The sequence below is a fragment of the Barbatula barbatula genome (assembly GCF_947034865.1).
Source record: "Barbatula barbatula genome assembly, chromosome: 22".
Classification (NCBI taxonomy): Eukaryota; Metazoa; Chordata; class Actinopteri; order Cypriniformes; family Nemacheilidae; genus Barbatula; species Barbatula barbatula.
Window position 1 is genome coordinate 5,360,970 of NC_136785.1, and position 11,464 is coordinate 5,372,433.

The 11,464-nt window shown below is 37.7% G+C and overlaps 2 protein-coding genes across 4 annotated transcripts; both read left to right on the forward strand.

Annotated features, from left to right (window-relative positions):
- Positions 1 to 270: 270 nt before the first annotated feature.
- On the forward strand, positions 271 to 4,618 carry p2rx4a (purinergic receptor P2X, ligand-gated ion channel, 4a). Of its 2 annotated transcripts, none has more exons than XM_079485783.1 (12): positions 271 to 599; positions 682 to 829; positions 1,270 to 1,341; positions 1,514 to 1,586; positions 1,671 to 1,767; positions 1,883 to 1,963; positions 2,845 to 2,986; positions 3,090 to 3,226; positions 3,322 to 3,415; positions 3,726 to 3,791; positions 3,951 to 4,046; positions 4,153 to 4,618. In XM_079485783.1, exons 1-12 carry the CDS (start codon positions 460 to 462, stop codon positions 4,174 to 4,176), a joined length of 1,170 nt encoding a protein of 389 aa, XP_079341909.1. In that variant the 5' UTR covers positions 271 to 459; the 3' UTR covers positions 4,177 to 4,618. The 2 variants fall into 2 exon arrangements, with proteins under 2 accessions (XP_079341909.1, XP_079341908.1); XM_079485782.1 differs by having other exon boundaries at positions 273 to 599; positions 682 to 856; positions 4,153 to 4,613.
- idh3b (isocitrate dehydrogenase (NAD(+)) 3 non-catalytic subunit beta) lies at positions 4,618 to 11,445 on the forward strand. Of its 2 annotated transcripts, none has more exons than XM_079485785.1 (11): positions 4,618 to 4,771; positions 5,289 to 5,462; positions 5,583 to 5,703; positions 5,793 to 5,853; positions 5,941 to 6,073; positions 6,279 to 6,412; positions 7,074 to 7,176; positions 7,282 to 7,428; positions 7,510 to 7,604; positions 7,887 to 7,947; positions 10,277 to 11,445. In XM_079485785.1, exons 1-11 carry the CDS (start codon positions 4,727 to 4,729, stop codon positions 10,352 to 10,354), a joined length of 1,152 nt encoding a protein of 383 aa, XP_079341911.1. In that variant the 5' UTR covers positions 4,618 to 4,726; the 3' UTR covers positions 10,355 to 11,445. The 2 variants fall into 2 exon arrangements, with proteins under 2 accessions (XP_079341911.1, XP_079341910.1); XM_079485784.1 differs by lacking the exon at positions 10,277 to 11,445 and adding an exon at positions 8,534 to 10,089.
- Positions 11,446 to 11,464: the final 19 nt, after the last annotated feature.

Here is an 11,464-nt window from a genome sequence, read left to right on the forward strand (position 1 = left end):
TTCTGTACACGGAAAATACAATTTGGTCAATAGAATTTGTTATATTACAAAATGAACACTTTTTAATACTAATATTAAAGAAACGCTGTCAATATGACCCCAGCATAGATGAGAACTGCTAAACTCTTTAAAACGTCACCTAAACGTTTGACCGAAACTGTTTCATCCGAACCTTTAAACCTGGACAGGACAACTCCACCCACATCCAAGTGTGACGTTGGAAGCCACTACCTGTCCGCCCAGATATGGGCGTGACTTCTGGCGTCAGAAGTAGTCGGGTTGGATTTAAAGTGGGCGGGGTTGGACCGCCGCAGGATGCAGCTTGTCATACTTGGGGAAAGTTAATAACTAGCCACATTAACCAGCCATTAACCCTCTTGTGACTGTGAGTGTACAGGAAGGGAAATAAACAGCGGTATGGAGTTTTAAAATTATTTAGGGATCATATACGTATTTATAATGAGCGAAGGAGGTTGCTGTGTTACACTGGGTCAGTGTTTTTTCGACTACTACACGGCAAAAATCTTGGTGATCCGAAGCAGGAAAGTGGGTACGCTAAATCGATTCACACAAGCTTTAGTCATAGCGTATGTCATCGGGTAAGTTGGTCGTAAAACTAATGACACGAACGACTCATACATGCGATGTTTATTTTACTCTCCTTAACACTTGTGAGTACAGGTATGTGTGTGTTTTGAAGAAAGGCTACCAGGACACGGACACTATCCTCAGCTCTGTCACGACTAAAGTGAAGGGCATTGCTTTTACCAACACTACCGAGCTGGGTGAACGGATCTGGGATGTTGCGGACTACATCATCCCACCTCAGGTAGTCCTTCGATACGACGAAGAGGAGGTAGACAAACCTAATACCCCAAACCAAATCACCTCAGTGGTGCAACTCGTGGGTTATGGATTGGAGAAGTCACTGGTTGATGGATTCTTTGCACCTGCATGGTTCTACACCGTTGTATTTGCCTAAAGTAGAAATTACTTAAGTCGTTTTATAAGAATAATTTTTTTTACCTGTAACATTTTTACGATATCATATATGACACCTTTTTAATAGCACATTATATCTTCACGTGCTGCCTGAGTATTAAAAATTCTGTTTACTCACACAGCTGTGAATATGCATTTAGATTTACGCAAAAAGAGAAAAGTCGAAATAAGAGCTACAGTTCAATATGCTTTTGCCATTATTCCTTTAGGAGGAAGTGTATATATCTTTGTGTTTGTGAACGCAGCCACGTGCATTTTGTGTTACAGGAAGATGGATCATTCTTTGTGCTGACCAACATGATCATCACCCCAAACCAAACACAGTCAAAATGTGCAGAGGTGAGTCATTGGGCGTGAGCTGCTGTCACGTGAAAAACAATGGAACGTTTTATAGAAAATGTTTCAGAATGTCAAAATACATTTGTCTTTATTTTGGATCGTTGCCTTTCAATTTTCTATTGTCATATATTCTATATCATATCTGTTTCTATATTATATACTTATAACTTAGATTCCAACCTCAGCATCACTGTGCAGCTCTCACAAGGATTGCAAGAGAGGCTTCAATGATGCTCGGGGGAATGGTAGGCCTAAATACTATAAGTACAATGATACCAACTGTGAAATTCTATCTGTCTATACTGCGAACTAATTAAAATTGTCTATAGGTGTTCGGACAGGAAGATGTGTTAATTTTTCTGACACAGTTAAGACATGTGAGGTTTTGGCCTGGTGTCCATTGGAGAAGACTGACGAACCTCCAGAGTAATATATATGTATACATATACTGTATATAGTATATACATATTTGTTTATATGTGTAGTTTTGGTACATCCAAAGGAAATTCAGTTGTATTTGTGCATTTTTTTATTGCTATAGTCCACCACTCCTGGCAGATGCTGAAAACTTCACAGTGCTCATAAAGAATAACATCCGGTATCCCAAATTTAACTTCAACAAGTATGTCCTTACATTTTCCTTGATGTTAGCCATGTCGTGTAAATTAAAAAGATAGTTCCCCAAAAATGACAATTAATTTCAAACCTGTATGACTGACTTTCTTCCACAGAACCAAAAAGAAGATATTTTGAAGAAAGTTGGTATCAGAACTACCCATTCACCTCTATTGAATGGACTCAAAACCATACGTTCATACTAATGTTCTTCAAAATATCTTCTTTTGTGTTCTGCGGAGGAAAGAAAGTCATAAAGGTTTGAAATGAAAAGAGGGTAAATGATAAATGATGACAGAATTTTAGTTTTTCAGAGTCAGAAAAGCTTTATTACCAAGTATGCTTGCACACTCAAGGAATTGTCTTTGGTGTTGGAAGCTTCTAGTACAGACATTCAACACATATAAAATAAAATACTATGGTACAGAAAATGGGGGATAATAACATTGTACAGGATAGTTTACTGTATAGTAGAATATACATATTAACAGATTGTATGTAGACTAGTGCAAATGGAGTAGAGGTAGTGTTATATACTATAGAAATAAAATTCACATATAATAAGGCACTAAGACCACACTATAGGAGCAGTGAAAGTGGAAAATGGCTCTTAAGGAGCAGTTATCTGTTTAGGAGGGAGATGGGCTGGGGAAGAAGCTTCTTCTGTGTCTGAAGTCCTGGTGTTTGGTGCTCTGAAGCTCCGGCCAGAGGACAACAGTTCAAAAAGTTTGTGTGTGGGGTGTCTGGAGTCAGAGATTATACTTTTTTTATTATTTTATCCACAAATCACGCGTCGTAGATGAAAAAAGAATAATACGTTGCTTGTGCCATTTTATAAATAACATGAAAAATGTATTAAATCAGCATTCCTCATTTCCTGTCTTACAGAAGAAACATCCTACCACATATAAATACTTCCTACTTAATGCAGTGTGTGTTTAACCGTGAGACTGACTCTGACTGTCCGATCTTCAGACTGAAAGATATTGCTAAGGAAGCTCAGGAGGATTTTCAGACGATGGCGGTCCATGTCAGTGTCTTGATACGTTTATCTGACACTACAGTTTTTGTCATTTGCAGCAATCATCATATTTCATGCATTCGTGCATTGCTAACACATTTCCTTTGCTTAGGGGGGAGTGATGGGTGTGCAAATTCGGTGGGATTGTGACCTTGATTTGCCAGGGAGCTGGTGTGTGCCGTGCTACACTTTCCGCAGGCTAGATAACAAAGACCCAGATAATAACGTGGCCCCAGGATACAACTTCAGGTAGTTTTTCGGCCTTTGAAAAAAGTTGAGCAGTTTCTCAAGGTTGCTTTGTGCAAAATGTGATGATGATGATGATGATTATAAATTCTGTGCAGATTTGCTAAATATTACAAGGATAGTGATGGGAAGGAAGTCAGGACACTCATCAAGGGATATGGAATTCGCTTTGATGTCATGGTGTTCGGTGAGGTAAGACCTCTAACCAGATATGGAGAGTGTGATCCTTTCAAGTGTTATTTGGACACTGAGGCCACACTTGAATTTAATAATACCCAATTTCCATCTGCAAAAGAAAGACGTACAGTCTTAAAAATAAAGGTGCTTTAAAGGTTCTTCACAGCGATGCCATAGAAGAACCATCTCTTTCTTATTATCTGAACAACCTTTTGTGAAACAGAAAGGTTCTTCCGATGTTAAGGATTCTTTTTGGAACCAAGAGGTTCTTCTATAGCATCACTTCAATTTGTTGTATTAGGTACAATAGATGTTTCTCTTTCAGGCTGGAAAATTTCACATTGTACCAACACTTCTGAATATAGGTGCAGGCTTGGCACTTTTAGGCCTGGTAAGTACAGTACATCTAAATACAATGATTTAGGATCCCAAAATAAAAACATAGTAGTATGTTAGTTAGTAGTATGTTAGTTCTATAGTGATAGATTTGATGTTTTAGTCTCACTTTAAACAATCAGATAATCTTGGGAACAAATCCTTCCCACTTTAGGTGACTGTTATATGTGACTGGATTGTTCTGACATTCATGAAAAGAAAACACCATTATAGAGAGCAAAAATATACATATGTCAATGACTTTGGACTTGTGAGTATTTTCATAGCATTCACTTTAATTACCTTGAACATTGGTTGTATTCTTTTTTTAATCAATCTTGTAACTAATGAACTAATAGAGATGTTTATTTTATTAGTTATCCAATGAAGATGCCGCATAGAGGATCTTCAGTCATCAAACATTCTCTGCTTATACAAATAGATACACTTGTTTGTAATATCTGATTCAATGTAGCATTATTTTGTACTTATTCATCTTTCTATCTTGCCAGTATTACCATCGGGATGTGAATACCATTTAAAAATACATTTGCATCTGTACAGTATATGATATAGTGTGATTCATGAGCATTTGAATTGGTCAGTTAAATTACTGAAAATATTAATGTTTATCACTGTGTTCCCAGTTAGATGTGCCAGTTAAGATGTAAAACCTCTTAAACGTGTAAATTAATTAAAAACGTTCTTAGAATTTTAAGGACAACAAACTGAAGTTTGAATTCATTTATTCTTTTTTTTAATGATTATTAACCAATGTCTCGCCAATAAATTGGTAACAAATTGTTGACAATAAATAACAGCTCAAAGCATTCATTTCGCTCGTAGTATTTGTGGTTTAGTTTCCGCTCACTTACACCAGGCGGCAAAAGACAAGCATGAGCACTGCGACCGCTGATGCGCATGCGCAACCTTCTGCCTGTTGTTTAAAGCATGATGGCGGCTGCGTTGAGAGGAAGACTTGTAACATTGGCCAAGGTGAGTGTGAAAAAACATTGCTTACAGTTGACCATGGATAATTGACTGTCTTCACGTAATTAAACACTCAAATATTAAATGTAGCTTAACCACGGTGTTTTATTTATATGGCTTGTGAGCTGTGTAAAACGGGTATAGACTACTAAACATGGCTGCTTCAATACAGTGATATATTGGTGACAGAATACAGAAGTATTAGTTGTCTGCTTATTTCCATTAGAACTGAATTAGCTGTCTGCATTTATGTCTTGTTTATATGTCATTTGTTTAGCTGGGGTCTAGCTTAATGGGTGGGGTACCGGATTTATACAATACATTGTGTATAACATTGCACCCTGTTATATTGTCTATGTAATGTTTTACTCCATTGATACATGAAGTTATGTTTTTGTGAGAGAGGTCAACTAGGTCACCAAACGTGATGTAGATACACCGCGTAACAATAGCCTAATCTGTTTGTATGTCCTTTATGATATGTGTCATCTTCATGTGACCTTTGACCTCTGTAACCCTTCAGGGTCTAAGCGGTGCCCGATTGCAGCCACTGTGTGCCCGGGCGCTGAGTTTGAAGGGCAGTCAGAATGTGTCGGAAAACCCACCAGCACGTGCCGACAGCACTTTCAAAGTCACCCTGGTCCCTGGTGATGGAGTCGGACCTGAACTTATGACTGCGGTCAAGGAAGTTTTCAAGGTATGGAAAACATGTTTTTTCTTTGGATCTGTTTTTACATCTTTAAATTTTTTCCCCATCTTGGTTTAAAAACACCCCTATTTACCCTGATTCCTAACGCCCCTCTTGCCTTCCCTCTAGGCAGGTGATGTTCCTGTGGAATTTGAGGAGTTTCATCTGAGCGAGGTGCAGAACATGGCAAGTGAGGAGAAGCTGGACGAGGTCCTGGCCTCCATGAAGAACAACAGAGTCGCAATCAAAGGTAATTGTACAGATATATCTTAATATGATTTTGATATGAAGGTGTAAGCTAATCGGAAAAGATTTAAATTGGTTGAATACTTTGCTCAGGGAAGATTCACACCCCCATGGAGTACAAGGGTGAGCTGGCATCCTACGAGATGAGACTTAGGTACCGAGTCATGTTTCCAGTTTATTTACATTTGACATGAATGCCTCACCTGCTTATATTTGGGTTGATTGTTTGCTTTTGTTACAGGAGAAAGCTGGACCTGTTTGCCAATGTGGTTCATGTAAACAGCCTGCCAGGTTACAGCACCCGACACAATAACCTTGATCTGGTCATCATCCGTGAGCAAACAGAGGGAGAATATAGCTCTCTGGAGCACGAGGTACCTGCTGTTCTCACATATGTGTTTTTCATTTTCTGTTAAATAAATGTGGTTAGTATATCGAAATTGTCAACTGTAAACTTTAAATTGCAATGTTTGTGTTGATATACACGTACCACAGGTCACTCTTTGTTGTTTGGAGGTTGTCTCTTTCTGTGTTTGGTTATATTGCTCGGGAATATAAAGAGCATGTTTGTGTTTGCAGAGCGTTTCAGGAGTGGTTGAGTGTCTGAAGATCATCACCAGAGAGAAATCCCGTCGCATTGCCAAATTTGCGTTCGACTATGCCACCAAGAAAGGCCGTAGCAAAGTGACCGCCGTACACAAGGCAAACATAATGTAAGTGGTTATGCATTTGGCAGATGCCTTTATCCAGATCAGTACATGCTTTGTCCCTGGCAATTCTAGTGCCATGATTTACACTACCCTACATTGTTGTGCTGCCTATACAGGTTTACATATACATTTAGTCATTTAGCAGACACCTCTATCCAAAACGACTTACAGATGAGGAAACATTGGAAGCAATTATAACAACTTGGGCAACAAAATACGTAAGTGCATCAAAACTAGTCCATTAAAGCCTAGCACAGTATACAAAGCTAAGAATAGTGAGGTTAGTAAATATATATGTTTTTTTTTTAATAAGAAGAAAGAAAGGGAAAATAATTGGGTTAAATCAATCTGCGACGTGTTGATGGAAGAGATGCGTTTTTTAAAGATGGCAACAGAGTCTGCTGATCTTGTAGCAGCAGGTAGATCATTCCACCAATATGGAACCGATCCAGAGAAGGTACGGGAGAGTGATTTTTTTTTTTCCTTTTTGGGATGGTACCACTAGTCGTTGTTCCTTTGCAGACCGCAGGGATCTGGCTGGAACATAGGTCTGCATTAGCGAGTGAAGATACGATGGTGCAGACCTGGTGGTGGTCTTGTAGGCCAGGAGCAAGAGTTTTAAAGGTAAACACAAATATTCACCTGCCTTGGCTTACACCCACAGGAAACTGGCAGATGGTCTCTTCCTGCAGAGCTGCGCAGAGGTGGCAGAACTTTACCCTAAGATTAAATACGAGACCATCATCATTGACAACTGCTGCATGCAGGTACTGGTCCTGTCTTTGTTACTTTTTTTATTATTGTTTTTATTATGTTTGTGTGGCATGTGGAATGATCTCTGTATGTATTACTGATTTCTCTGTGGTCCACAGCTTGTACAGAATCCCTACCAGTTTGATGTGCTTGTGATGCCTAATCTCTATGGCAACATCATCGATAACCTTGCAGCTGGGCTGGTTGGTGGGGCTGGTGTAGTTCCAGGGGAGAGTTACAGCGCCGAATATGCTGTGTTTGAAACGGTTGGTGTCTTATTCATTAAAAAAAGCTGAATAACAATATGACTGAAAATTATCTGACTGTGTTCTTGTGACTAATATTAGGGTGCCAGACATCCCTTTGCTCAAGCTGTCGGCAGGAATATTGCTAACCCTACCGCTATGCTTCTCAGTGCATCCAACATGCTGAGACACCTCAAGTAAGTTCTCGTCTCCATCTGTTGATCCTGAAATAATTTCCAAATGTGCTGCTTTGGTTTGTTACCATATGTTCACATTTAATGAATAGGAAGTGGAACTGGATGTTTTGTGTTTTCTGGGTAATCTCGGATGGATGGTGTGATTGATTAATCCATTGTTCCGGAGAGTTGTTTATAAAGTGTACAGAAAGCATAATGTATGAGTGCTGTGTTAATATGGGATTAATGTAGTCATGAAATGACTGACAAGCCTTTTGTGCTCATGTTTTGGTTTTCTTCTAGCCTTGAGTATCATTCAAACATGGTGTCTGAGGCTGTCAAGAAAGTCATCAAGCAGGGCAAGGTAAGAGATTTTGATATGCTTTCATGTCTGTGTGAATTGCAAAAGTGATTTTGTGGAGTGTAGAACTGTAGTATAACTGTTTTGTGACCTTACTTGCATACAGTAAGATGTTGTATTTAGCACAACATTGCCCTGTGCCACTAGCGACACTTTAGTTGCCTAGGCATTTTTTTGCCTGTGCATTGCACCCATTTGTTTTGGTTAAGTTCATCAACTTTTTTTCAGTTCCTCATTGTCATTAGCATATTAAAAACCCCAGCCCTGCACTTGGATTTTTTGCATAACCTCCCAGCAACTTGAGAGTTTGCACCATAAATAAAAAAATACTTTAATCGTTTTAAAACCAATAGTAAGGTCCTAAACTAAAACACAGACCCAGGCATTCCACTCATCTGCTGCCATATAAAGCTATTTGAAACTTCCATCTTTCTCTGTTACACAAGAGTATACAAGTTACAAGCAAGTATGTGCTTGTTATTCCCAAATGCTGAAGTGGTCTTCACCTTCCGTTTCTCCACCTCTTTTCTTGTCCTCTGCTTTCACATCTCCTTCTGGGTGTATGTGTGTATCTGTCTCTGTGTCCCAGGTGAGGACGCGAGACTTGGGGGGTTACTGCACCACTAGTGACTTTGTCCGTGCGGTTGTGGCCAACCTACGCCATCGGCCTGTTTGAGGATACTTGCCCACCCCAAAGTTTTTCCCGGATCACCCTTAACCCACCACTGCTTTACCCACCTCTGCCAATTTTATAGCAGATACATGTTGTATCTGTCTTTTTCTTCTGTCACTGTGTTTGCTCCTAGCTAAAGAGGACCCTTCAGTAAGCCCCGCCTTAAAATTATACTGACCTATCAGATCTTAAAAACAAACTTTTGGTCATTTTTTAAATGTGGCTCTGTTTTGGGTGTTTTAAAATAAGTTAATAAACTGAAAAGTGCCTCCTTTGCTTCAAGGAATTCCTTGAAGCTTGTCCAAGCAAGCAACAGTAACAAATAGGGCGGGGCTTAGTGAAAGGCCTATCTGCTTTCAGATTACATCCATGTACATTCATTATTTTCATTCCTGTTTGTCAAAGTATCTGTTCCACCTGTAATTGTTTATTACATTTCATTGTAATATTGCTTTATTTTCTGCACCTTACACACCTTAGAGTTGTTCCAAATCTGTATACATTTCTTTGTTCTGATGAACACAGAGAAAGATATTTGTAAGAATGATTGTAACCAAACAGTTCTTGGCCACGATTGTCTACTATATCAGAAAAATTACAATTGTAGTCAAAAAGTGACCCAGAACTGTTTGCTTTGCTACACTCTTCAAATATCTATTTTGTGTTCAACAGAAAAAAGAAATTGCCGAATAATTTTTTCCTACTATGGTAGTCATTGGTGGTGAAGAACTGTTTAAAAATATTCTTCAAAATATATTTTTCTGTGTTCATCATAAAGAAATTTGAGATTTGGAACAACTTGAGGGTGTGTAGATTGTTTTTTTTTGGTGAACTGTTCCTTTAATTTTAAATTCCAAACGGCTTGGTTTGTGTTGTTTCTGTTTGACACGTTATAATTTCTGCTTATGACCTATATTCAGGGCTGGTCCTCCTTTATTTGTTTGTTCTAATTCCAGGACCTCACTGAAATTGAACATTTCAAATGCGATTTGGCATTGACCGAAGTGCCTGCAGTTTGATGCTTAATCGTGTTTCTCCTTAATATTACAACTTCAAACAACCCTAACAATCCACCGCTGCTAAAAATCAGATGGCCCAGATGGTTAGGGATCATTGTTTTTCATTTCACTATGCCAAGGCTCTGGCGTCAGTTGAACAAGAAGTCTACATGTGTCATGGCTGATTTATAGTTTTAGGAAAAGTGATCAAAGAAATGGCTGGATCATTGCAAATGCAAACATTTCTCTGCCTCTCAGGCATTTAATCTTACCTCAGTGATTGTAGTAATGAATAAGAACCTCACTTTCTGCAGTATTAACTTTAAATGCTGTTGTATGCTTACCAGTGTTTTGGCCGGAGGGCAACCACACACAAATTTGTCTTGAGGTCCATTCATGTCTTATCTGAATTAACCAATGCTTATTCAAATGTGAATTTTCTCCGCGTCAAAAATAAACGTTAAACAAAAAGGATTCAAGAGTGTCACTGTTACTGGTATTGGATTGGTTTCTCTTCATAAATTTTATATTTGATACAACTATTTTAGTGGGCTTGATAATTTGTGTACTGAATGATTTGAATCATATGTTTGGAAAAGACGAAGAATGCATTTATCGAGTGTCTGATCAGTTTTATATTGTATTGCTTTCTTTGGTGCAGGTACGCACAGCTGATCTGGGGGGCTACGCATCAAGCGATGAGTTCACCAGGGCTGTCATCGCTAATCTGACCGTCTAAGCTTCTTCACAAAAGCCCATTTTAAGCACAGTACTTGACAGTAGTGGTTGTTCAGTTTTAATATATTTTCAAACTCTTGTGGTTCAACATGATGTCCTAGGGCAGGCCTTACGATTGCCCTTAACTTTTAGACATACATAGTCTAGAACAAGTGCACAAAATATACATTTTGCCATGCAACAGTAACAATGCAGATTATAAAATAGCACTGTATTTCTCTGTGATGCAGCTTCAAATGAAAATTATTTATTCTGATATTTATCTACTAAACGCAAATGATACTTGCCCATTCGATAATAAAGTATAACACATTATAGTGGCAAGTTTGTTGTCTTTGTTGTAAAAACAATTGATGTTCTTTAAAATGAATGTTTTTAAGATAAATGTTGAATAATAAATGGTTCCTCATGCAATTTGGATAAAAGTATCTGTTGAATGAATAAAAGTGAATGTTAGTTCGATATGGTTGTATTTATGTAAACAAAATAAGAAATTAAATTGTGGTTGAATATTATAAAGTAAATGGGGATATATAGTAAGGTTTGAGGTAACGTTAAGATAAACTTAAAACTTTAATGTGTTGACAATTTATCAAACACTGTGAGGTGAATAGACCAGTCTTTCCCAACCAAGATGACTTAACCCTCCTGTTATGTTTGGTGTCAAATTGACCTCAGAGCTGCTTTTACATTTTTATTAAATATGCTAAATATATATTTTAAACTTGATTCCTTTTTCTCATTTCATTAAAATAATTCATAGACATGTTCATCTTATGTTACAGAGTTTTCAGAATGTCTGTACACATTTTAACCCAATTGTTGATGTTTGGGGTCATTTTGATAAATCAATGTATACTGTAGATACATTAAAAATAATGTAGCCTATATCTTAAATGCATTTACCCTTTGAAAAAAGCTTGTAATATTATCCTAAATGTTCTATAAATTAATGTGGTGTAGAATGCTGTTTTTCTAGGTAAACAAAAAAAGTTAAATTTAGAAAATAAGTATATAAAATTAAGAAATTATGAAAATGTTGTGTTTTTTCTTAATACTTATTGTAGAATATTAGTTAGGTTAATTGTGAGTAAATAAATAACAAAACATA

Bases quoted from the DNA above. Each gene is read 5' to 3' on its own strand.
- p2rx4a (XM_079485782.1), top strand. From the start codon at position 460: ATGAGCGAAGGAGGTTGCTGTGTTACACTGGGTCAGTGTTTTTTCGAC. The intron at 1,964-2,844 runs GTATGTCCTTAC...CCTGTCTTACAG, and splicing joins CCCAAATTTAACTTCAACAA to AAGAAACATCCTACCACATA. The intron at 2,987-3,089 runs GTCAGTGTCTTG...TCCTTTGCTTAG, and splicing joins TTCAGACGATGGCGGTCCAT to GGGGGAGTGATGGGTGTGCA.
- idh3b (XM_079485784.1), top strand. From the start codon at position 4,727: ATGATGGCGGCTGCGTTGAGAGGAAGACTTGTAACATTGGCCAAG. The intron at 5,704-5,792 runs GTAATTGTACAG...TACTTTGCTCAG, and splicing joins CAACAGAGTCGCAATCAAAG to GGAAGATTCACACCCCCATG. The intron at 7,429-7,509 runs GTTGGTGTCTTA...GACTAATATTAG, and splicing joins AATATGCTGTGTTTGAAACG to GGTGCCAGACATCCCTTTGC.